The sequence below is a fragment of the Amblyomma mixtum genome, chromosome 6, assembly GCF_055824585.1.
Source record: "Amblyomma mixtum isolate Tamu chromosome 6, ASM5582458v1, whole genome shotgun sequence".
Lineage (NCBI taxonomy): Eukaryota > Metazoa > Arthropoda > Arachnida > Ixodida > Ixodidae > Amblyomma > Amblyomma mixtum.
In genome coordinates, this window is record NC_143017.1 from 141,231,988 (window position 1) to 141,257,600 (window position 25,613).

The following is a 25,613-nucleotide window of genomic DNA, read 5'->3' on the forward strand; positions in this document are numbered from 1 at the left end:
TAGATTACTCCTCGGGCCACTACGGAAGTTTTGTTCTGCGGAGACAAATGGCGGCGCGGCCGAGAAAATCGCAAATTGAAGTCCCGAAACCCTTCCTTATTCAAGCCGCTTGCGAAAAATGAGCCAGTCACATTTTTATGACGCATTTGCAATGGAGCTCTCTGACCGAACATAGGCGCCACTTCCGAAAACCGGAAACTCGGCCGGAGACCAAATGACGAAAGTCAGCAGATCACTGGTCATAGCTCTGAGGTGCAACTGCAGGCTGTTTCTGTTTCCGCCGTCTCAGCCCGCCTTCCAGTGAAAGTCACGCGTACGGCAGGAATAGGTGCGTCTAAACAAACTACATGAATACGTCGAGGGCAACCTCGCAGAACAAACTACATATCGCGCTGACGTACCGTCTTTACGAAAAGCGTGGCCAAAAGTAACCGAGCAGCAGCCACGGCAGCGGAAGCGGGTTCTCAGCCGAGCGGCGGCGCTGCGGTCACAGCGCTGGCCGCTGCTACCTGTTAGTGTTCCTGTATATACTGCAAGAACACTATAGGAACACTGTAGTGGTAGTATACAGGAACACTACTCCCCGGCTGCGAGTGCAAAATGGGTGACGTAAGCCCGCGCTGTATCCCTTCTTTGGATGGTAAGAACTTGTGGGGACCCGACTCGTCCCCTGTGGTTCGCTTCCCCGCAGTGCACCCTCAGCTCGTCCCCGGTGGTTCGGTTCCCCGCAATGCACCCTCCTTAGTTGTGTTACTTCAACTAACAGGGGAGGGCGCTGGCGTCGCAGCGCCACGGATGGCGTGTTTGCGGCGCGCGCGCAGGGGAGAGACGGTCCTCTTCTGCTCAGCACCGGGCAAGCGCGCGGACGTGTCGTGCGCCGCTCTTCGTCGGCGGGCGCCTCGTGGTCGGAACATTCTCCCGCCAGCCCGTTCCGTCCGGCCTCGGAGTTCTCCCTTGCCCTAGCGTGGGCGAAAATTCACTCGTAACCGTGCTGGTGAGTCAGACGCCGTTAAAGGCATACGTTAAAGGCATACGGAGTGTGTTTCGGAAATCTTGCAGATCCAGTGGAGCCACCTAGGCTTGCTGTCCTGTGTACATCGTCTCGCTGCCGCCTGCTGCGACGGAGCCGCGTGTATCCTAATTGGCGCATCCATCCGGGGCAGCCGTGGCGAGACCAGTCAGCAGTCACCTCCGGCTGCTGTTGCCCTGGCGACTACTGCAGAATCCTGGCCTGCAGTGGTCAACCGGCCTTCTCCTCGGACTTGCGGACACGTAGTCCGCGGGTCATGCGAGTCGTTCCAGCGGAGACCCTAATTCACGCCGCCTTCAGAATACCGCGGAAGTCTGCGTGGACGCTGACGGAGTGACCTCCGCTGCACGACCTGCCTCAAGTGCATGAAGACCAGGAGACTCCTCCATAGCATGTACTTGCAGCGCGTGGGTCTATTTAAGGTTGGGGGGATGTGCGGACGTGACTCGTCCCCTATGGTTCGCTTCCTAGCAGTGCACCCTCAACTCGTCTCCGGTGGTTCGCTTCTCTGCAATGTACCCTCCTTAGTTGTGTTACTTCATCTAACAGGGGAGGGCGCTGGCGTCGCAGCGACACGAGCGCCACGGATGGCGTGTTTGCTGCGCGGGGGGGGGGGGGGGGAGAGAGAGAGAGAGAGAGAGAGAGAGAGACGGTCCTCTTCTGCTTGGGACCGGGAAAGCGCGTTGAAGTTCGGCGCGAGGCTCCGCGCTTCGCCGGCTGGCGCGAACCCTCGTGGGGAGGAACGTTCGCCCCGCATCTTGTCATGCCCGGCCTCAGAGTGTCCCTCTTGCCCTAGCGTGTGCGAATGTTCGCTCGTAACCATGCTGGTGAGTCGGACGTCCTCGATTCCTTAGCGTATTTTGTTGCTGGTTGGCGTTATTGTTGTTGTAACAATAAATGCCTTGTTTGTGTCGGCCAGTATGTCGTTGCTTTGTTTCCTCAGAGCAAGGCCCGCCGTGGTCGGCTTGCGCTCGGTAGCGTACGCTACCACGGAGTGGGGTCCGGGCGGTTTTGAACTGCGTCAGCAGCGGTCAAACGGGGAGAAAGTATTTATTTCCCCAATTAAAACCCCACAAACTAAACAGGTAGTATGAGCGGCGAGCTGTTTCGCGCCTTCGGATCGCTGTCATACTGAGCGAGGGCACAGGCTTACGCCAGCCATTTTACACTCGCAGCTGGGGAGCAGCGGCCAGCGCCGGAGATAGCAGCGCCCTCGCTCCGCTTCATGCTCGGCTGCAAGTCCGCTCCGGCCACCGGCGCGGCCGCGTGGTTACTTTTGGCAAAGACGGTACGTATGCATCGGCGACAACGACAGGAGCTTGTGGCCTTCGGTGCGTTGTATGCTGTCGTGAAGTGTCAGATGAAATGCGTACAGGTACAATTGACTAAGTCTGCCTGTTGCTCTCAGAGATAGGCGCGCTTATCCGGTTTGCGATAGTCTTGCTTCTATTTTCATTGACGTTCATCTTCTCGCTTTTCCACTGGAGCGCCACATTCACACTTTCCACCGATCTCAACTTGCCCAGATCGGTTTCGCAGGCGGCACCGGCTGTGGTCAGCGTGACGTGGGTGCTCTTAGCTCCTTGGCCTGCAGCGCTTTGATTTTGTTTCCATCATCGTTTTGTTATAGCGTCTGGTTGCAATGCGAACAGTGGGAAAGATCGATCGAGTTGGGATCGGTGCCCAGCGCAACAGTCCCTGAATCGCTTGTTTCTGGCAGTGGGCACAATATTATCGTCGCCAGGAAAGCTCAAATGCACTGGAATCGAACATTCACGCGTCACCGTACTGCCCGAAGAGGGAGAGTAAATCTTTTCTCTCTACCTTCACGGTTTGCAGCAACGCGTCATTGCAAAAGGAAGTTGGTCGTGCAGTGTCTACATGTATTTTCCAGACATTCCGTGGTGTTGGAAGGTTTGGAAGCATTCGTCGTGGGCACAGACAGCGGGTTACCGGCAAGCATCAAGACCTACTTATTGTGGCCGCTTGAACAGACACGACCAGCTTTACGGTTCGTGATGTAAGGGACGCTTTTCAATTGTGCGCCAGCATGTCAACCATTCGACGTCGTCTACACGAGGCTGTTCTGCGAAGCCGAGTACTGCCTCTGAGGCAAATAGAAAAGCAAGGCTTGTGTTCACACAAGACCATGAATCATGTACTACGGAGAACTGGCGCTATGTGATGTTCTCTAACGATGTAAACGTTTTCGACTCATTGGGACTAGCATCAGCAAATTTAGAGAGCCCATAACACCAAGTGTTCTTTTCCTGTCATATGTGCATGTCGACCCGGCCATATTTGAGGTAGGATTGATTTGATGCAGTGGCCATCATATCGAGTACTGCGACGTGCGAAGAGCCCTTTGTTCTTTGTTTAATTCGCCCAACCGGTTGACTTTTATTTGTTCACTCTTCAATCAGACGCTGAAAGAACGCCGAGGATGGAAGCAGAATCAAAGCGCTGCAGGCTAGGGAGCTAAGAGCGCTCGCCTCACTCACGCGGTCCACAGTCGTGGCCGCCAGTGACACCACGCTGTGCAAGTTGCGATCGGTGGAAAGATTGCACGTTGCGCCCCAGTGGCGAAGCGAGAAAAATGAACGTCAAGGAAAACAGAAGCAAAGCTATTGCGAACCGGATGAGCGCGCCTATCTCTGATGGCGAGAGGCAGACGGCGTAAAATGGACCTTTGTCCACGCTTTCCTCTGTTCGCATTTCATTTGACGCCGATAGAATACGCGCAGGCTTCGAGGATCCTCAAGAGTATGCAAGCAGCAGTCGTGCTGAGAGTTTTTTTTTTATTTATTATTCCATACCATATCTGAGTGAAAACAGCACGCGCATTGCTCAGTAAATGGCGCGCTGTGCTGGCGATTATCACATGTTCGTTTATTAACTACGCAGTAAGCATAATCGCAGACGATTCTTGTGACTGACTCTGCTGTGGTCGCTGCGATTTCTACACTATAAACACTAATACGCCTATATGGAATATTAGCACGTTCCCTTTTATCAACGAGAGTGCGCTAGAGGACAGTTTACTCCCTTTTTACTCCTTTCTGTTCAGAGCGTACATTCCTGAATTGCTTCTTCTGAGTTGTGAGCAGAAAAGAAGCAGGGTACGTTCCGGAATGCGCGCATAATCTTAACACACATACGGTGTATGGTTTATGGATGTTTAACGTCCCAAAGCGACTCAAGCTATGAGGGTCACCGTAGCTATGAGGGGCTCCGGATATTTCGACCACCTGGGGTTCTTTAACGTGCACTGACATCGCACAGTACACGGGCCTCTAGAATTTCGCCTCCATCGAAATTCGATCGCAGCGGCCGTGATCTAACTCGCGTCTGTCTGGTCAACAGCCGAGCGCGGTAACCATTGAGCCACCGTAGCAGCCTTTAAAGGTGCACTAAAGAGGAATCTGAACTCATATTTTTAACATGGGAACTCGATCTACACGTTCCGAGCATTCTTAGAAACTACGAATTATTGTCCTGTGCGGCTGATTTCCATAATTTAAATCGGACTAAACGTCCCGGCTCCCGCCTTTTTCTGAACTCGCCGCAGATGGTAAGAGGAGTCAACTTGCACGTGGAGTGCCTTTCAGCCAGTCACGTGGTTGCTTCGCTTTCGCTTTCATTTTTTTTTTTTAGGTTTCCGTGAATCAATAGATCCAGTCAGAGACTACACAGCCGCAAATTAGGCCCACGAAAATAGAAATACGCGTGGACTCTTTGCTTTCGCCGATCGCTACGTATCACTCCGCCGATGGCAGAGCGGCAAGCCGCCACGGGACTGGCTTGAAAGGTTGGTATGACTCCTCCTACCCTCTGCGGTGAGTTAAAAAAAAAGGCGGGAGCCGGAACGTTTAATCCAATCATGGAAATCGGCCGCACAGGACAATAATTCGAAGTTTCTAAGGATGCTCGGAACGTGTAGAACGAGTTACCGCGGCAAAAAGACGAGAGTTAAGATTCCTCTTTAGTGCACCTTTAACACACCTCACCTGGTTGAACGTTTTTCTCACGGAAGCGCTTATACCGTTATAGCTTATACAATTTAGCTGCATGTCGCATCTCTCGAATGAAATACGCTGAAATCCTGTCTTGCATGCCGGCTGCTCATGTACTGCATGTGTTATATGACCCGTGTTAGGAAAGTTTTTCTTTAATGAACGGAATGAGAGGTGACGGTGCATGCATCCCTTATAAAAGTGGTCCATCGACAGTGTATAGACTTCTTATAGACTGTATTGCTTTCCTATAGATATTTCCTCGTGTCTATTCACAGTCTGTAGGCAAAAGTTTAGTCAAAGTTGGATTGTCTGTAGACTATTGTTTAGGATTTATTTGTACCCTACCTATAGACTTCATGGACAAAAGTCTATGGACAGTCTATGGACTGTCTAAAGAAATTTCTGTAAGGGACTTCTCAGATATTTTTCAGCATACCTCAAAGCGCATCCGTGCCGCCGCGGTGGCTCAGGGGTTATGGCGCTCGGCTGCTGACTCGCTGCGCATCTGCTGCCCTTACCGTTCGACCACGTTCCATGTGGCATTTCCAGTATCACAGGACATTCCCTGTCCGCCGCTGTGGTCGATAGTGGCGCAGTTGAGGTAATACACTCGAAAGTAGAAGGCTGAACAGCCGCCGTCGTATAGCTCAGTTGGTAGTGCGCTGCACCTGACGTGCAGAAAGTGTGGGCTCTGATCTATACCTGCGGCATGTGGCTGCCTTTTTTTCTGCTCACTAATCAGTTATCTTTCAAGTAAAAAAAAAAATGATCCCACTACAAATTTCCCGTTGGTTTGATTTTTATGGGGTCCAACATCCCAAAGCGGTTCAGGCTACATGAAGGACGCTATAGTGGAGGGCTCCGGATAATTTTGAACACCTGGGGTTCTTTAACGTGCACAGACAATCGCAGAGCACGCAGGCCTCCAACTAACTTCACCTCCATCGAAACGCGACCGCCTAGGCCAGGGTCAAACCAGCGTTTTTCGCGTCAGCATCCAAGCACCATAATCATTCAGCCGCCGCAGTGGCTAAATTTTCCATTTATCAACAGCAACAACAAAATTTCATCATCATCATCATCAGCCCGACTACACCCACTGCAGGGCAAAGGCTTCTCCCATGTCTCTCCAATTAACCCTGTCCTTTGCCAGTTGCGGCCACTGTATCCCCGCAAACTTCTTAATCTCATCCACCCACCTAACTTTCTGCTGTACCCTGCTACGTTTGCCTTCTCTTGGAATCCCCTCCGTTACCCTTAAGGACCAGCAGTTATCTTGCCTTCGCATTACATGCCCTGCCCAAGCCCATTTCTTCCTCTTGATTTCAACTAGGATATCATTAACCCGCCTTTGTTCCCTCACCCACTCCGCCCACCTCCGATCCCTCAACGTTACACCTATCATTTTTCTTTCCATAGCCCGCTGCGTTGTCCTTAACTTAAGCTGAACCCTCTTTGTTAGCCACCACGTTTGTGCCCCATAGGTGAGTACCGGTAAGATACAGCTGTTGTATACTTTTCTCTTGAGGGATATTGGTAAACTGCCATTCATGATCTGAGAGAACCATGCCATATGCACTTCACCCCATTCTCCACACCAACAAAGTTTAGGGGCTATCAATTGGACTGATGCGGAGGAACTGTGGTAGGATTCTTCTTTCACTCCAACAGTCTTGTCTCATTCTGACGCTGTTATAGTTATGAGTGCATTGTCTTTCAGTCACCAATATATTCCAATAATTATCCTCTTCAAATTCCGAATACTCAACTATGCAACATCTATCACATTGATAGATCGCGGCGACTCCTCATACCACTACCAGCGCAGTGGCGCAGCGGTTAAGTAAAGCGCCTCTGCACCGGAAAGCGGCTGTTGCTATAAAAGAAAGCAAATAGCAGTAAGAATTCCCGTTCCCCTCTTCATAAACCGCCTTCCCGGTAGAAACCGTTATCAGCCTCCTATGAAGCGTTACCGCTGAACTTTACGTGCGCTCACCCGGCGCGCCATTATACTGCCGTAATAACGTTGCCTTTCTGTTGTTTCTTTATCGCCGCCAGCGGCCTTCCTTATCAAGGCCAGCTGTCGTGCGTAAGCAGTGTGGTACCGCTCAGCCACTCATAACTCGCACAAGCACCCACCCCCCTTTATAACTGATAAATTGCATTGTTAGCGTTCCAAGCCGGTAGAGTTTTACAGCCGAAGGAACTAACGGTAACTAACGGTAATTAGCGGCCGTCAGCGTTTTCCGTCGGTGCGGAGATATATATCAGGAAAATACTGGTAAGAGTTTAAGAAATCACGTCCACCAGCACAAGAGAGCGTTGGTGACATCACTGCTCGCGAAGATTTCGCCTTTCATTAGCGACCACGCGTTTGTCGCGGCCGACGTCCAAGGTGGTAAAACGAACGCGGCAGGCAATGACTGCCGATCTATGATCGGCACCACCAGTGACGCTACTATTGATTTCGGCTCCGCTTTGCCTTCCTTTATTCGAATGTAAGCAGGGTGGACGGCCGAGCTGTATGCAACTAGATCGATAGGGAATGATCGCAATCAAGCGCACCTGATTCTACGCTGTTGTGTGTTCCTAGCGACGATGTTACGCCTTGTGAATAAAGCTGTCAGTCGTTTACAAATGAAGCAAACTAGACATCGCGCATTCCAATCCCGACAGCCGTCTAGTGCACATGCTGCTATCACCGGCGCAGAGTTGTTTTCGATTCCTCGTGGGCTCAAGTTCGCCCTAAAAACAAGCGAGTCATACGCCGGCTCCTCTCTGCCGTCTATGCTCGCGTACCTGCCTGTCACCGCCTCCACGAACGCTATACGGCAAGTCGGAAAACATACTTGCGTACCGGCGTCCGCTGGTAACGGCCGTATACTGAGCACTTTCACGGTAGCGGCCTTCGCGACCATTGAGGCGGTAATCCACGTGGTACAGACACGCACGCAGAATCTCGCGAGCTCCCTCTTCTGTGACACTGGCGTCAACAGTGAGTCACTTGGTCTGGCTGCTATCCACCAGCTGTTGTAGCCGTGCACTGAGCGCACCGTGCGGTGTGGGCAACGCGTATTCGACGGCCGTGTCACGTGCAGCAAACTCTGCAAGGAAGGCACCTGTACAGCGCCACGAACGCTACACGAGCGAAGCGCTGTTTTTTCTACCTTTTTTTACGACGCCGTATATCTCGCGTGCGTCGTTTATCTGTTGAGGCCGGGCAGCTGCCTAGTTGTTTGCCTCAATGCAGACCGAGGCGGTTCGCGTTAGAGAAAATCGCCGTCCCGTGCCGGACAGTTTTTTTGTTTAGACCTTACCGTATGAACGAGCTAAAACCGATACTTGATGCCGAATCCGAACCCAAACAGCAGTCAGATATTTTCCATTTTGTTGGAGCTTAAGCCATATTGGTTCAGGAAGCGGTCCGGCTTCATTAAAACTTTGGCCATTGCATCTTGTGCTCTATTTATTTGTATCTGTATACGCCTATAAGGCATACTGGGACGAAACTCGCAGGAGCTGCGGACGAAACTCTGACGAAACTCGATTTCGTCGTACACTGCATTAGCAACTTGCGTGAGCTGTGGATGAAAGTGAGGGAGCTTACACCCGTGTAATTTATCATTTTTGTGCAAAACTCTGCAGGATCGCTCCTACACTCTCAGTGAACTAACAGCACCGTATTACCCAACTACAGTGCGCTTTGAAGACAAAGGTGAAAAAGGTTGCTTCGGGAAGCAGTCATCTCTGCCTGAAGACAAAGCGGAGATGACTGCCTCCCGAAGCAACCTTTTTCAGCCAGCCGCATTTTATAAGCGAAGTCTATAGTTGAAAATGTATCTATCATTACCCGTGTATTGTCGAAATAGCAATTCTATTAGCAATACGCGCCGTTACTTTTCTCAGTACGACGTAGAAATAAAGCATAGCTCTTTTTAGCCAGCGATATAGTTTCATTTACTTGATTATTCAGTTATTTTAATTTTACGTAATGCAACCTCAGACGATTCCAGCGCATCAGTCTGTGCTTAATTTCTGCAGTACAGCTTAGTTCCGCTTGGAAATACACAGGTGCCTAGCGGCGCTGCATTTTTCGCTACTCTAGAATGCATCTGCTTTATTAAGCTGTGTCACTATACTCAAGAGAAAAGTTTGTGTCTGGGCAAGTGGGTCGGTTGTGCGGAAGTAGAACGTCGCAGTCGCAGAGAATACACGAAACACACGCACAAAAAAGGCAGAATCGTGCAGGCAGAAGAGCTCCTCTATATACGGAAACCTGTAAAGTTCTAGTGTATAAAACGAATTCTGTTAAGGTTACCACTAGTACACGATTCGTCGTGCATATATTCCTAGGAGTTTCAGAACTTTCGTCCGAGAAGTAGTAGCAAAGTGTCGTGGCTTACCGTGAGCGTAAAAGTATTAACAAAAAATTGTATTGGTGTCGCTACTACGGTGTACAAGGCCACTCTTGAAAGTAAAAAGAAGGCACCTTGCCCAAATCCGGGATCGAGAACTCTACTACGGCACCTCTTTCTCTCTTTATTCTTTCACTCCTACCTTCCTCCCTTCCCTTACGGCGCGGTTCAGGTGTCCGCCGAGATATGTGAGACAGATACTGCACCATTTCCTTTCCTCAAAAACCAAATTATTAACCATGGACCGTTAGATCTTGAGTCTAACGCTATTCCGACTGAGCTATTTCAGCCACTTCTTGCTTACTGCATGGAAATCATTCTCGTTGACCTGCCAATCGCCTTAAATACACGAGCAGAATTCCGCGGTGCCGACATATGCTTCCATGCCTTCATACACCTCACTCCACCCGCGCATCAAATTGCGCTGAGTATATTGTTGTAGTAATTAAGAGCTATTTCGGCCACGCGCAAAGAAAGGTATAACACACACTGCGTTTTCGATTATGGGGGCATAAAGTGGTCAAAACTAGCCACCTTTTTATTAAACGATAGTTACAAAAAAGTTACACTTTTTTTTATTAGCGGCTTAGAAAATACACACGTACGAACACAAAACTACCGGTGTACAGTGCACATTGAAAGACGCCCGCCTCTCCTCCATGATGAGTCAGTAAGAAACACTTCAAGTTCTCAAGCCCACCTATTACTGATAACCGTTCTAGCAGATTACTTTCGCTTTTGAACGCTTCCCCAATGAGAACCGCATCATCAGTGAAGGACTACCGTGTGGAGCGAGCGTCTACATCAGCCCTTCGCACTGCCGTACGCGTCTCCCATGGACTGTAAAAACCCATCAGTATAACAATGTCCAGGAGTATTCCTTTCTCATCAGTAAAAGGTAAAACGCGAATACCTCATGGCCATGGACTCCGGAACCGGAAGGGGGGGGGGAGGCAGGGAGGGCGGTTGCTTTCCCCCACCAACTTTTTTCCAGGAAAGGCAGTGCCCCCCCCTCTGGATCTCTCCCGATAGCTGATGCGGTTCGCCCGATCAGCGGTGCTCGCCGCTTCGGTCTAAGCACATCGACGTACCAAACGTAGACTTATACCGGTTGTTACATGGGGCTCGCTTGCGACAACCTACCGCTGTCGCACGCTAGCCCCAAGGGTAGCGTTGACCTGGCGGTCCGGTGTCTCGCAGAGAGCATCGGCAGGTTACGGCAAAGGACGATGGCATCGTCTAAAAAGAACAATGTCTAATACTGCATCTCGTACGAACGGCAAGAGAAGGTGGCCCGAGAGAGAAATCTGACACGCCCACACAGCAGGTGTCTCGAGTCCTCGGCGGCGACCTAGCGGCGTCCTAGGGGAAGTCTGCAGACATGCGTAAAATGATGGGCCAGGTTGTCCGGTATCTGCAACTCGTGTTTTCTGTGCCTGCATCAGCTGCTTCAGAAGAGCGATCTTTCAGTGCTCTGCAACATTTCTGCGGAATCGAATGACGCAGAGGAGGCTGACACCCCTTCTCCTCCTCCACGTGCACAAGAAGACAGTTGCGGACCTGCATTTGAAAGCCATTATGAAAGAGTCCATATCTAGAACGGCAGAACGAACAGCAACCTTCGGCCTCCTTTGAAAACCTCTCCTACCCAACGTCATCTTGTCATGCTAGCCTTGACGCTCGTCAGTCTGCGATACTATAGCTTTGTACCTAGTGCCTACTTTCATGTCTACTTGCATGAATATATCAGTTCACATTGGCTTCAGTGCGAGCGCGTATTCAGAAATATTAAAAATGATTTTTTTTTTCGCAGTTTTCGAATCCGTTTACTCACTTGCGCGGTCAGCGCAGGTTTCACTAGTTATGAAATTTCCAGCCATTTTTAAAGTGTAGATACCAACGCAGAATAAGCGAGGATTCAGTTATGTAAAATTGAAATAGCTACAATGAACTAAAACAATTATAATTAATAAGAATAAGTTTGCAGGAGTCAAGTGAATGCAGCTAGCACAGGACCGGGTTAATTGGAGGAATATGGGAGCGGCCTTTGCCTTGCAGTGGGTCCAGTCCGGCTGATGATGATGGAGATGATGATGAAGCAAATACAATACTTGCCCCCCCACTCCCAAAAACGTTCTGGAGTCCCTGCTCGTGGCGACATCGGAAGCTACATTTAATGCGAGAGCGTTAGGAGCGGCATAAGGACGAAAAATGTCCTGCGCTGACGTCTTGGTGAAGCCTCAACATAGCAACCATGGCATGTGGTGCTGAGGGGGAGGGGGGGGGGGGGGGGTCCTTTCTCTCCCTCTCCCCTCCAACGTCCCCCTGCCGGGGCAGTGGCGCATCATTCAATGGCTGCACCACTGCTCCAGGAGTGGTATGAAGACTCCCAGCGACCTATGAACTTAAAGTAGTGAATGACCAATTCCGCATATGCTGAACACTAGCCCATTAACACCATCGCGCCTATACCCTTAAGCGTGACGTGACAATGCAGGGAGCCACAGATGAAAAGGGATAACCCCCTCCCCGTATTGTCATGCCGCTCCCTGCATTGTGAAGCTAGCAGGTTCGTGAGAATAGCCCGACTCCACTGCCTATCCGCCTTGTTATTGAGTTGTATCTTTCTACAGGATAAAATTCGTTGAATGGCATTCCAATTCCTTCTTCTAGAATAGACCCGGCTTTTAAGTGTTCAAATATTCGAAGAACCGGGCCAAGAATAATAAGATCAAAGGCGTTCTCCGAGTACTAACTGGAGTACAGCAACACGCCTCCCCCGCTCCCCCTCCTGCCATAAAAAAAAAAAAAAACTTCCAGGATGCATTTAGCCGGATCAGTGTGTACAAATATTGTTTGGCCTTTAAAAGGGCATTGCGGATATCTCCATCCAGTTCTTTTTTTCTTGGTAAAAATCAACTGTATAGCTTGGTCTGGGTATGTGGACGTTTGTCCTTCAGCAAAAGACGACGCATATTGGATAAAAAAGTCGAATGTAAAAATTTCCTTGCCACTCGGTTTAATCTTGTGACGTCTACACTGGAAAGAGCTCTGTGATCACCATTTCGAAGTGAATGGCGTTGTAGCCTATATTCTAGGATCCGTGGCGAAAAACCATTTCGACGCACCGCAGTTCACTTTAGAAATTACCTGATGCTGGCGACACTTGTATGTAGTTTTGTGGCCTTTTCAAACGCATAAAAGCTCCGCTTTTATGCAGTATATAATCTATCGAAACAGGCAAACTCTAATTTGTCTTCAGCTTTCCTTAAAAATAGCAAGTATGAAGACGTCGCGCGATGTTTTTCATACCAGTCTATAGTCTCAGCTAAAACTTACATACATATTTTCTAATCAGCGTTACCAAAGTCAGTTGAACGGTTTTAAGCGCTAATAAGGCATAATGTTTCCGCGGAATGATGGAGGGGTGCAATTTTCTTCTTAACGCGTACACAACAAAACACGGTGCTAAGCCACGGCAATTTCCCTTTCGATAATCTTATGCAATGCCGCACCAGCTGTTCTTCTGGGGCTAAGACCCTCAACTTCTTTCTCAAGATGTCTCACAGCGATTCACGCTTACAGTAGGGTTCTAACATTGGAGTCTACAGTCAGCGTCAGTGAATGAAATTCAGGCTCTAAACCATCGCTAGCCGCTCGCTGATGCCCAAGCAGGTTGCAATTGTGTTCAACGAACGCCAGGTCGATTTAGTGAAGTTCATTGGTCAACTTTGTCCCTGTACATACTTTATCACCTTCATTTCATTTAGTTTCGTGTACCGATTTTTGTGCCTTGCGAGCGCTTTGTCTCCACTTCACCCAACAGCAGCCGTTCCGCTCGTGCTCGTACCATTGCGCTAGTGCATTTTCTTGACGTACACTTTTGAACTGCCAACTAAGCTCCTTCGGTCAGAACCAATGGGAAGCAATGCATTTATAAAGAAAGGCTGCATAAAATGGTCAAAATTAGCCATCTGCACTGAACGGTAGATGAAAAAAAAAACAAGCTGCCGAAACCCGGGATCGAACCAGGGACCTTTAGATCTTCAGTCTAACGCTCTCCCAACTGAGCTATTTCGGCCAGACGTAAACGTCAGTACAACGAGGCAATGCGGTTGTCGAGCAAGGTTTTCGAGGCGGAGTGTTGTAGGAAAGTGATTGCGTAGCGGCCGTCTCAAGTAGGGCGCACACTGAAACCGGATCGTGAGGAAAGAGCTTTGCCCTTTCGGCCCTGTTTTTTTTTTTATTTTGGTCGCAGATTCTTTTGATACGTGTTTTTGCAATGTGTAAGGCCACATAACAACGTAGTAAAAATTGAAAGCTCATGGTGTGAATATTAATTGCTTTATAGTTATGGTGTCATTTTAAAATAGGACATCAGGGCTCAATGGGTGTAAAATGCGGAAGTTATCGCTTTGTTTGCCGCAATTGACAGCAAAGAAGTTAACGAAACAATTTCTTATTTAGCATGGTTCAGAGCTCTAAAGCGGCCTTTTTTTACTTTTTAAGGGATAGATGTATCTTTCCCTTGCCACAAAAGCGCTGCTGTCTCCTGTTTACCCCTCGTTATGTATAATTTCTCGTCGCTCTTGTCGCTGTCATTCGCGTGTTACAGCTGATAGTGCGTCACGTCAACGACGCACATGTTCAAAACTTGCATAGCCTTTCTAGAAGGTGTCTGTGGACAATATGAAGGCTTTCCCCGTATTTGCAACGCCCCCTTCTACTGAGCGCCATGAAGCGCTTCAGTAACGCTCAGCGCAGAGCCCAACACATCCAAGTTCTCGCTTGCACGTGGCACAGTACATCTCCCCTCTTTTCAAACCAGCTTTGATATTATAGACGAATTCTTAAAATGGAAGATTACCTGTCTTGCATGTATCTTGATCAAATGCTGTTCTGTACAGGGAACAAGAAGTTCCACCCCATCCATAGGCTTATGCGGCGCCGAGATCTGCCAGCCACGTAGAAAACAGAAGCTTTTTGTGAGCGCACTGAATACGCGTTCTCAAGAAAAGTAGACAGACGTACTGCGTTGTTCCCAGCGTTGAGGGTGCGCCACACGTGCTACAGGAGCACCGGTGCGCGAGTTGTAGAGTGCATGTCCCGATCGCTTCTTGCAGCTCACTGCCGATGCTTACAGGAGGAAGGGCAGTTAAAAAAGTAAATAAAAGCGTAAGTTCAAGCGTCAATTTATTCGCACTGCTCCTTTCCTCCGGTCGCTGTAAGCTAACATCGCATTCTCATTTCCAGGCTCGATCCCAACATTCACTTTCTACGATAGCGAAGATTTTCACTTACCAGTTCATAAAAATTCTAATTTTAAAGTTAGGCCTACTTGCCGCGAGGAATATTCATGTCAGAACTCCAACAAGTGATCAGTGTAGGCATGCATCCGCAAAACGACTAGCCGATTTTCTTCTAGAAAGATTATCGATCATAACACAATGTCCATTGCTGGCAACCGTTGAACCCTGGTGATGTCAAGATTGTATTTGTTAAAAACGTGCTGCAGCGCTATCTCTACGCATTTAATAAGATTTATGACGCGGATATGAGCTTGGATAAGCGTTTCCCAAAACGAATAAAAATCTGAGTGGAAAGAAGGCATGGCTAGTGATGATGATGATGTCCTCAGGCTTTCCGTGAGGAAAGGGCTTAGGGATAGCAGCAACTAAACGCACAAATTAAACCGAATCAACGATTTAAGAAAAAAAGCCCACTGCCGAAACCCGGGATCGAACCAGGGACCTTTAGATCTTCAGTCTAACGCTCTCCCAACTGAGCTATTTCGGCCAGACAGCAACGAGAGCGCAACGAAGCAATGCGGTTGTCGAGCAAGATTGCCGTTGTTGGAAGTGGTAAGAAAGGGACTGCATAACAACAGCCTCAAGTAGGGTGCACACTCGAATTGCGCCGTGAGGAAAGAGCTTAGGGATTGCAGGAACTAAACGCACAAATTAAACCGAATCAACGATTTAAAAAAGGAAGCCCACTGCCGAAACCCGGGATCGAACCAGGGACCTTTAGATCTTCAGTCTAACGCTCTCCCAACTGAGCTATTTCGGCCAGACAGCAACGAGAGCGCAACGAGAGCGCAACGAAGCAATGCGGTTGTCGAGCAAGATTGCCGTTGTTGGAAGTGGTAAGAAAGGAACTGCATAACAACCGCCTCAAGTAGGGTGCACACTCGAATTGCGCCGTGAGGAAAGAGCTTAGGGATTGCAGGAACTAAACGCACAAATTAAACCGAATCAACGATTTAAAAAAGGAAGCCCACTGCCGAAACCCGGGATCGAACCAGGGACCTTTAGATCTTCAGTCTAACGCTCTCCCAACTGAGCTATTTCGGCCAGACAGCAACGAGAGCGCAACGAAGCAATGCGGTTGTCGAGCAAGATTGCCGTTGTTGGAGGAGGAGGAGGAGGATATAGAAGAGGAAAGGCAGGGAAGTTAACCGAAATAATAATCGGTTTGCTACCCTACACGGGGGGAAGGGGGTGAGGGGATAAAAAAAAAGAAAGAGAAAGGAGAGTAACAGAAAATTGAAGTCACTATAAAACGTCACTGTTCGTTAAAGTCACAGCCTATCGTGCAGGCCAGAAGTTCTCAAGAAGCGGAGCAGTGCCTTGCAGGCCTTCTCCGCCGACGACCGCCGCGGCCAGGGGCCGAGAATCTTCATTTCCGTGAAAGGGCGTGTATCTAGGCGCTCCAGCGCACGGCTGAGAGACTGCCTTTCGGTGGTGTAGGCAGGGCAGTCACAAAGAATGTGGGTTATGGTCTCGTCTTGCCCGCAGATGGAACATGCAGGACTATCAGCCATACCGATTAAGAATGAGTAGTGATTGGTGAACGCTACACCAAGCCAGAGGCGACACAGCAAAGTTTCTTCTCGTCGTGGTAGGCCTGATGGTAGCCGGAGCTTCAGGTCTGGGTCCAAGGATTGTAGACGGGAATTGCAAAATTGGCCGGAATTCCACGCGGCAAGCGTGATGTCCCGCGCAAGTGCGCGAAGCCTGCTCGCTGCATCCGATCTCGAAATGGGGATCGATACAAAATCGCCGTCGTCGTGCGCAGTTCGCGCGACCTCATCCACGCGGTGATTACCTGCTATGCCGCTGTGCCCCGGTAGCCATTGGTAGATAATGTCATGCCCTTTGTTGATGGCAGAGTGATGTAGCTGTCGAATTTCTGCGACCAGTTGTTCATGGGCTCCACGGCGAAGAGCAGCTTGTAAGCCTTGGAGGGCAGCTTTCGAATCGGTGAAAATAGACCACCGCTGAGGGCGCTGCTGACTGATGCATTCAATGGCGACACGAAGAGCGGTGAGTTCTGCACCCGTCGAAGAAGTGCGGTGACCTGTCCTAACTCTAATTTCTGTAGTGCTTGCGGGTATGACGACGGAGCCAGAAGAAGATATAGGGTTCACTGAGCCGTCGGTGTAAACGTGCACCCGGTTTGCATGGTGCTCATGTAAATATTCAAGGGTGACTTGTTGTAGTTCTGTCGGCGATAAGTCTATCTTCTTCCTGATGCCAGGTATCGAAAGAAGCACACGGGGATTATGCAGGCTCCAAAGTGGCGAGGACGGTCTAGAGGCAGGTGTAAACTGGGACGGCAGAATGGCGGGATGTGCGTCAATGACGTCTGTAAACGATGTGCGCGGCCTGGTAATAGGAAGACTGGCAAGATGGTGAGAGGGAACCCGGGAAATGTGCCGGAAATGTGCCCTCAGTGCGTCAACTGTTAAGTAGGTAGGGATTGGATGCTCCTGGGCGATAAGTACAGATGCGGCCGTAGAGGCACATTTTGGCAATCCTAGGCAAGTCCGGAGAGCTTGAGCTTGAGCGCTCTGCAGACTTCGTATGTTTGTTTTTCGAATATTTCCAAGTACAGGGAGGCTGTAGCGAAGAAATCCCATGAATAAGGCGTTGTAGAGCTGCATCATCGACCGCACCGACGCTCCCCACGACTTTCCCCCAAGAAAGGGACTGCATAACAACAGCCTCAAGTAGGGTGCACACTCGAATTGCGCCGTGAGGAAAGAGCTTAGGGATTGCAGGAACTAAACGCACAAATTAAACCGAATCAACGATTTCAAAAAGCAAGCCCACTGCCGAAACCCGGGATCGAACCAGGGACCTTTAGATCTTCAGTCTAACGCTCTCCCAACTGAGCTATTTCGGCCAGACAGCAACGAGCGTGCATAGAAGCAATGCAGTTGTCGAGCAGGTAACGAGGGCAAGACAATGTCCTGAGTTGAACGCTGGCTTGCCGTTTGTTTTCGAAAGCGCATTATGACCGGAAGAAAAAAGAAAGAAGGTAAGGATCCGCATTATGTGCATTTCGATTTAGCATATAAAGCACATCGAGCACCGTGACATGTCGGATCATTGGCCAAATTGACGAGCACAGAAAAATCTGCTTCGCTAAGCAAAAGGCAATGGGTAATACGACAGCATCGTCAATGGCATCCGTTGCTTGTCCGTTGCGTCATGGCGCTTTATAATCGAAGTCAACATCCGCCCTCGTGTGCAGTGTTCTTCTCCCTCCAGGTTCATTTCCTGCCTGCCCAGCATTAATTCGCTGTTAGGCTTTGCGAACCACTTTGCAAACTCCTAAGACTACCTTTCCCAGGAGTTTGATCATAGCGCCCTGATCGTCCAAAATGTGTAGTTGAGAGTAGCCGTTGCGGCACTGGCAGTGTCGTGGGTGAGGACGACATTCGTTGTTAACATGCACCTTTCTCAAGCACGAATTGTGCCAATCATGGGAACTGCCATTTATGCAGTTCGCTCTTATTATAACCTTTCTCGCTTGTGGAGTCAGGTGCTCAAAGTATAAAACGAAGTGGTGTGTCATCTTCGGCAATGTAGACTCGTTTGTACCCTTCTTTTTTCCACAGGACCAGCGTTGGCGTTCCAGTATAATATTGGTACGATTACAGCCAGTAATAATTCTATAAAAGTAAATGAAGGTATACGATGAAGGAATGGCTGAGGTCAAGTGCAACGAATATAGTAATCCACAATATTGAACAAAAATTTTCAATGATTGATGACGTCACGAAACCAGCGGGTGTACGGTGTTCTGTACCTGACACTACCAATTCAGCTGGTATCGCGGCACCATAAGTATGCGCTTAGAATTTTATAACGGAATACTACAGAACAGTTAGGCGCTGCAGTCATTTAGCCACGAGTGAACTCAAGTACACGGCTCTAACCAGAGTTGGCTTTAAACGTCCTTGGGGCTTCTTATTTATTCCTAATTAATTTTGGCGCATTTTCAAAGCCCAGCGTTCGTGTGTGTCGAACTCTACTGGTGGTGCAAGGCAACAACACCGTTCTACTGTCACACTGTTTCACTGATTTACACGAATTTTAGTAAGCTATCAAAGTATATCTCTGTGTTTAGAAAATATTTTGCTTGCACCAGCAAGTATCTCTGCTTCTTTTTTTCTTTGCAAGAAAATGCTCCTTAAAGATTTATAAGCAAGGAAATTATAGTAGGCAGGAACGTAAAGCCGTTGTTAGTAAGTGCTATATTATGTAGACGTTAACAAGAAGAAGCTCAGTACAAAAAGAAACACGGGAATTCGAAAGCCACTCGTGAATGCTCAAGCACTAAGTCAGAAAGCTAGCAACAGTGGCCTGGAAGAGGAGAAGAGCTACGACGATCAGAAAACGCTGCGTCTAACTGTTTTATTCTGAGGCAAAATAAGACGCATTTTTTAGGCTTGTGCTTGCGCAGCGAAAGGCTGCATGATGGCGCAGCTTTTGCTGCCTCTTCCTCGCCTTGGAGGTGGAACGGAAGGGCTGGGAGCTTTTATCGTTTTTTTTTTTTCGCGGCCTTCAACTCCAGCAACAGATTGATGACATTTCCGCATTGCGCAGTCTTCCGTTAAAGCGCATTTGCAAAAACATGCATCCGTTGAAATCCCGTGCTCCGCTATCGTTAACACATAGCACCGGAAGCAGCAAGCCCCCCACCCCGCCTTCCTATCCTTCCTTAACGCTTTTCTCTGACATATATAACGAGGCCGAAGACGAACGGTGTCGTGTCCGCAAATCAAACAAAAGCGTTGCAGCAGCATGCTCATGTACCACACGCACCATGAACCATGATGGGGGACCTGTGTACCGCATGGCCATTTCTCTTCATCCTCCAGTAACCGTGAAAGCATTGCAGCTCTTAGGCCTAGTACTATAGCAATTGTCTAGGTTGAGTGCACATGCGCTTATTGAAAACTCAGAGAGCTCCTCGATCGCGGAAGCGATTTTCAGATAGCGCCACTGACGCCTCGCCCGCACCGCTCTGGTCAATTAAAAATTGAGGACGGGCCCAGATCGTAGGTGGAACCACTACGCCATTTGTCAGCTTCGAGTCAATGGATGCCATGGCGATTGAGTCGACGACAGGCGATTGCCGAGACAGCGCCTACGACCTAAATTTATCTGGCGCTATCTCCGTACGCCCATACGCAATCGCTTTCCGAAAATACCGATGGCAGTAACAGCAATTCGCTGGCACAAGCAACCAGTGGAAAGGAACAGGAGAAAATCGTGAAAGGCGGCGGTGTCAAAGCTTGTTCTACGGATGTTTAATTGCGCCTTATCACTGTCTTCCTATGCTTAATACTACATCGAGATATTTTCCGTTCAATTTAGCGTTTAATTTTCCTGTAGAACCCCAGGTTCACTTTTTCTAAGAGCTTACAAGTCCCCACGTTCGCATTACGAATTGTTGCAGCCATACAGAAAATAAAAACAAAATACAATGTACTGACCAGTATGATCACACGTGGTTGTGCTGTCTTGTTAGTATGGAAACTGACAGCGGATGCGGGTTTTTAACATGGAAATAGCTGCGGAAGAATATAAGGGGGCTCCTTGGACCCGAAGGGACTGAAATAATCCACCCCATTAATATATCCATGCTATCCGACCTCACTGGGTGTTTATGCGCCGTGGAGAGCATTTCATTTTCTAGTAATGTATGCTTCTATGTAAAGATTTTCCTTTTTCTACCACTGCTAGTCTGCTTTAATATGAGCTTATATATTCAATGTAGTAAAGTTTTTTACGGAGAGTAAGCTTCTTCAATTTAGTTCATGTTTAGTTTGCGGCCGTTGTTTATCACACCAAAGCGAGGTCAGAACAAACGACCCAGAAGCCGCCAACAACATCCTCTTTTGCCACCTGCTCTCTTACGGCTGTCTCTGCCTCTCAAATACCTCGCCAATTGTATAACTTGAGGGGCAAAGATGTCACTTTTAAATGCGTTTGCATTACTACTGCCACCTCCGCAAAATCTATCCGGTGGCGTCAGTTGGAGGCTGCGAAGAAGAACGCGGCGAGGATGTGAGGAAAAAAGTGACCAATCAGAATCGGTGGGGGGAGTCACGTGCAGAGGAGGAGGCGTGGCTTCCAATCAGAGACGTGGAAAGGGTGGGAGGAGACACGCTCTATATCACGTCAGTGGCGGCGCCCGCTCTTTCTGCCTGCTATGAAGCCTTCACCTGCAGGCCGGAGAAATGCCTCCTACGTCGCCCTTTCAGGCAGGTGCACATCCGGGCACCGACCGACAAAAATGCGCCCCCTCACCTACCAACCTCCACTCTGCAAGGGCCTGCACCCAACCTCTAGAAAGCTTTACCCACCACCTACCACGATACCTCCAGAAACCTCCCCATAACACAAACCCATGGTGCAGGCAAATTCGAAGACGCAAATTGGTCGTTTAACAGCTGAAGCTCAGTACAGGAGACGCAAACGCCAGGGGGACTGTAATGCTAACACACACTCTGTCACATGAATCGCATTCATCGTCTGCGACATTTGTTTTTGTGTGTGTGCAGAAGGATATTCTATGACTTGCAGACAAAAATTTCGTGGACCCAGTTTGGATTTCGCACTCACAGATCGACCCTTGCCTCGCAATTCACGGCAACGCTTTAGCGCCCGCACTGGAAAGGTCATTTGGATAGTAATCCGGATCTAAGCTCACCTGGATGGCAATTAAAGCCACTAGCGTCTTCATACACTATTTCTTTTGGTTATGGCTGGGCAGATACGGAAGATTTCTCGCATCTGCTGTTTACTTGTCAGAGAGCTGCATGCTGCACATGTGCTTGTTTGTACTAAACTAGAATAATAGAAACTCTATTCTCGAAATTTTCCTTTTTTTTTCAACATACACATCGGTTTCGAGAGCACAGGTGGACTGAGTGGGTCAACTAAGAGTTGTCCACTTAATTTATAGCACGCACCACAGCGCTTAATTTTCGTGGCGCGTTCAAAAAAGATTTCAGAGTGTCATAATTAACATCAGCCGTCTTTCTCTAAGAAAATTCTTCCTCAAAGGCGTGCCACGAATGCTTTTAGTTGACAACAGGATGTAGTGAGTCTCCGGTGCAAGGCAAGGTTTTGACGTCATGATATCTTAAGAATAAAGAGAGTTACTTGTTTTGCTTAATTTTCCCTACAGAAAGAGGCGGCCGAGGCCAAAGATTGAAAAGCCTGACGAGGCCTCGGCACACTAACACAATTTGACAGTGCAGTCAACTGGCACGAGAACACAACAAAAACATATACATCTCAACGCAGTTTAAAGCATGCATATGTTACACTGATTGTTCTTACAACCCATCTCTGTACTTCTCCACTAGCAACGGCGAAACAAAACACCGCCCCTTCCGGACCTCGCTTCCTGTAGAAAAAGCAAAACTAGGCATGGCTGGTGACGCCCATATTTACCGTCATGTGTGTTTGTTTGTCGATACCCTTCTGCAAAATGGGCACAACATGACGACCGTGATACACCGCAACCCAGGAAGATAACATTTGAGGTCAGCTTCGGCCCAATCGCAAGAAGGCTGAAAGGCGATGGTGCTTCACCGCAACTGGGATAGTTTCAGCTTTCATCTAGCCGAACGATTCATCCGAGCAGCCCCTGGTCTTGAGGGAATATAGCCCTGTCTTGAAACAGAAGCTTGGGCGAGTTGGTAATCGATTGAGTATATAGAAACAGCGCGAATTGAGACTTCCCTTTCAAGACAGGGCTGCATTCCCTCAAAAGCAGTCATCCTTGTGTGTCTTCCAGCGCTCCTGTCTCAATTTGCGCTATTTATACCCTGTCTAGAAACTTTCACCCGTTAACGCAACCTATACATCTCCCTAGCAAATATACAACGCGTTATACATACAAAAATATGCATTAGGTTGACATCCCTGCCTTTCCCCCCTCTCTGTATCTATCTATATGCCTACACCTTCGCCGTATACATGTGCACATCTTCGCTGCCGCTAGCTGTCACGTAGACTGTGAATGACTTATTTTTCGCGAGCTCATTATTTAGCTGATTCCCAACAAGTCGCGATTTCAAAGTCGCACTACATTTAACAAAGCAGAGGTGACAGCACCATCAGCGCTCCCTTTGGCCAAGATATTCGCGACACCAATTTCTTCGCGAGGTCTTTGTGATTCGCGAAAATTAGGTCCTAGAGAAATCTAAGCTATTTACAGTGGTACTAAGACATTTAAAATAAAGTGCGTTACTAATTTCCGTCCAACCTTGTGTTTGGCGCATCATAGCCTCAGTTGCTTTTGCGCCATTAAAAGCAATATAACTAACTAACTAATTTCCGGCACATCGCAATATTCACAGTACGAGAAATCTGACAGGTCAATATTTCTTTCAAACCACAGGCTAGTGCTTGTGACAGGCTGAATTGCCTAATAACCGCATAGGTGACCAGCGCAAAAGCAAGACATGTCAAGAATGGCTAAAAACTGTCTCATCGGATTCTTTCAGAACACAGTTCGCATTGAGGGACAACCCTTACTGTGCTATTGCGCCTGCATGACTATGGTCTTTCATAATTCCCGAGCAGACACCACTCCTACAAGAAAAATGCATGCGGGACATTGCGCACAACTCATAGCGCCACGTGTGAATCTCAGATAATATTAAATACCATTTTTCGAGGAGTTAAAATGTTTCTTCCACTTACATTTCAGGTGTCGGGTGCACGCGGGCCGACGGCAATGTAGGAACGTTGAAAGTCCGTCAGTGTAGGAAAGTCCTCCATGCCAACTCCTGGAAAACTCTTACCAGCGTCTCCTAGTTGCTCTCCTTGACGCAGGGTACCCGGTATATTCACCTATAGATTCCCAAAATGCATAAAAAAAGCAGAGCCGCAGCTCCTTCAAAAGCTTACTTTCAGCACATTCGTAGACCAGCACCGTGTTTACAAATAAAGGAGAGTTCGCAGCAGCCGGACTCGCCTTGGGTGGAAAGTAGGCTTAGCGCTCATAGGAATGCATGGAAGCAAAAGTTTTCAGAGCCGTTTTCTGATTTCACAGTGCACTTACGTTCTCGTCCCTTCGTGACGTACGACCAAGTTCATCCTAGAACAGTTTCTAGAAGCATGAAGCGTATTTTTCAAAAGCAGTGTTTTTTTAATAATCGCGAGACTTACGCATGGAAGTGGCCTGCCGCCGGGGGGAGGAGGAGGGGTACGAGGAGCGGATGCGCGACCCACAGAAACACATGTAAGCAAAACTTGCCAAATTACATTTCTCATTTAACAGAACACCTATGGAGGCGGCCGTTCGTTGGCGGTTGGTTCGAGTGCTTTGAAGAAGAGTGTGCCAAAGTAAGCTTCGTCATTTCGAAGCCATCTTTTTAAAACGCCACTATGAATATTCGTGAAGCTGGACATACCCCCAATTGTGCTATATCCGCTGGGTGTTTCCCCTAATTGCGCAAGCTTCTCGTATATCTGAAATGTTGGCCGCGCTCGCTACAGTCTCTTGCAAATACTGCCGTTCATTCGGTGGCAAGGTTTTCATCGAAGACAGCCCTTAAAAAACACGATAAACGAACTGCACACAGTAGCAGACAACTAACACCGTGATTACACATTTATAGGTGGCGCTCGTGGACGCCGGAGCCGGAAGCGTCCGGGGGTATCGTCTGCGGTGCCGTCTGCTATGCGTGGTTCTTATTTCGTGCGCGTTTGAGAACTGCTTCTTCAGGTAATCTTGTCTGTGCTGTCATGCTTGAAGAACTGTAATAGTGAAGAAATGTAGCGCAAGCAGCAGCATGTCGGACTACACGAGAAGCTTGCTCGAGATGAAGAAACACAATGGATAGAGCGCCTTTCGGGAGTATGTCCGGCTTCACAACACACGTTGATCGTGACATAATAAAAATATAGTTTCGAAATGATGCAGCATACATTCTCACGCTCTTCTTCAAATCACTCGCCAACCGTTAACGAACGCCGCCTCCATGGGTACTCTGTGAAGCAAGAAAAGATATTTCTGAAAGTTTTCCTTACACGTGCTTCAATAGGCCGCGCTCTGGTCCCGTACTCCCAGCCAGGAATCACCGCCACGCGCACTGAACGCGGTGTTTTAAAAATACGTTGGCTTCGAAACGACGGTTCATACATTAGGAACCTGTTCTAGGGTGAGATTGGGTGTTCTCGAATGGACGACTTCCTAAATGCATTGTGAATTCAGAAAACTGCTTAGAAAACTTTTGCTTCTATGTATTCCCATGGGCGCTAAGCCTACTTTTCGCTCCCAGTTTTAACCCAGTCGTCTTAGCCGGCGACATCGCATCTTGCTTACGTCACCAATCGATGTTGATCTGCAGCTGTTCGGAAAATTCGCAACTATAGCCACTGACCCCAAACACTTCTTCAGCCCTCGCGGACTGCTAACGAAGGGTTCAGTGAAGCATCGACGAACAGATGTCATTATTTCTTCCTTAATTACTGCATACTACGGCTATTTGCGCCACGGAAGTTTAAAGATGAGGACCCATAGTCGCGCGAAAATTCAAAGAATGGCACATGAATACGTATGCGCCTAGAGACGCCGGGAAAAGCAAAAATTTATTCGTGGACCACAATACAAAAAGGACGCTTCAGCTTATATGCCTCAAAGCAACGGAAATTGCTCCCCCGCCTACGCTTTTTAATATAGCTGAAGCGTCATTTTGTACGCACTTTCCTTTGTTGTTTTCTTTCTGTGGTGGATGGCTCCGTATTGTAATGCGCAGGATGTGCTGCCAACCAAGTCGTAGCGCCGCTTTATTGAAGCCAAATTGAGCCTCAAGAATTTTATCCTCTATGGAGC

General features: G+C 48.5%; 1 protein-coding gene and 5 non-coding genes across 9 annotated transcripts in view; all 6 read right to left on the bottom strand.

The window, feature by feature from the left end:
* LOC149340621 (facilitated trehalose transporter Tret1-like) overlaps positions 1-25,613 on the bottom strand; it is a 40,982-nt gene that overhangs the window by 9,669 nt on the left and 5,700 nt on the right. The window contains exon 1 of one of the 4 annotated variants that reach the window (XM_089549458.1): positions 7,896-8,190. The exons of 1 other annotated variant lie outside the window; for it this stretch is intronic. In XM_089549458.1, the coding sequence (XP_089405584.1) occupies positions 7,896-7,964 (69 nt within the window). In that variant the 5' untranslated portion in view covers positions 7,965-8,190. Of the gene's footprint in view, positions 1-7,895; positions 8,191-23,476; positions 23,627-25,613 lie in introns of those variants that run through there. 2 more of the 4 variants (XM_089549455.1, XM_089549457.1) reach the window with 2 other exon arrangements.
* TRNAF-GAA (transfer RNA phenylalanine (anticodon GAA)) lies at positions 13,470-13,542 on the bottom strand. The gene has a single exon. It is a non-coding gene; the product is annotated as a tRNA-Phe (tRNA).
* TRNAF-GAA (transfer RNA phenylalanine (anticodon GAA)) lies at positions 15,185-15,257 on the bottom strand. Its single transcript has one exon. It is a non-coding gene; the product is annotated as a tRNA-Phe (tRNA).
* TRNAF-GAA (transfer RNA phenylalanine (anticodon GAA)) lies at positions 15,458-15,530 on the bottom strand. The gene has a single exon. It is a non-coding gene; the product is annotated as a tRNA-Phe (tRNA).
* On the bottom strand, positions 15,742-15,814 carry TRNAF-GAA (transfer RNA phenylalanine (anticodon GAA)). Its single transcript has one exon. It is a non-coding gene; the product is annotated as a tRNA-Phe (tRNA).
* TRNAF-GAA (transfer RNA phenylalanine (anticodon GAA)) lies at positions 17,576-17,648 on the bottom strand. The gene has a single exon. It is a non-coding gene; the product is annotated as a tRNA-Phe (tRNA).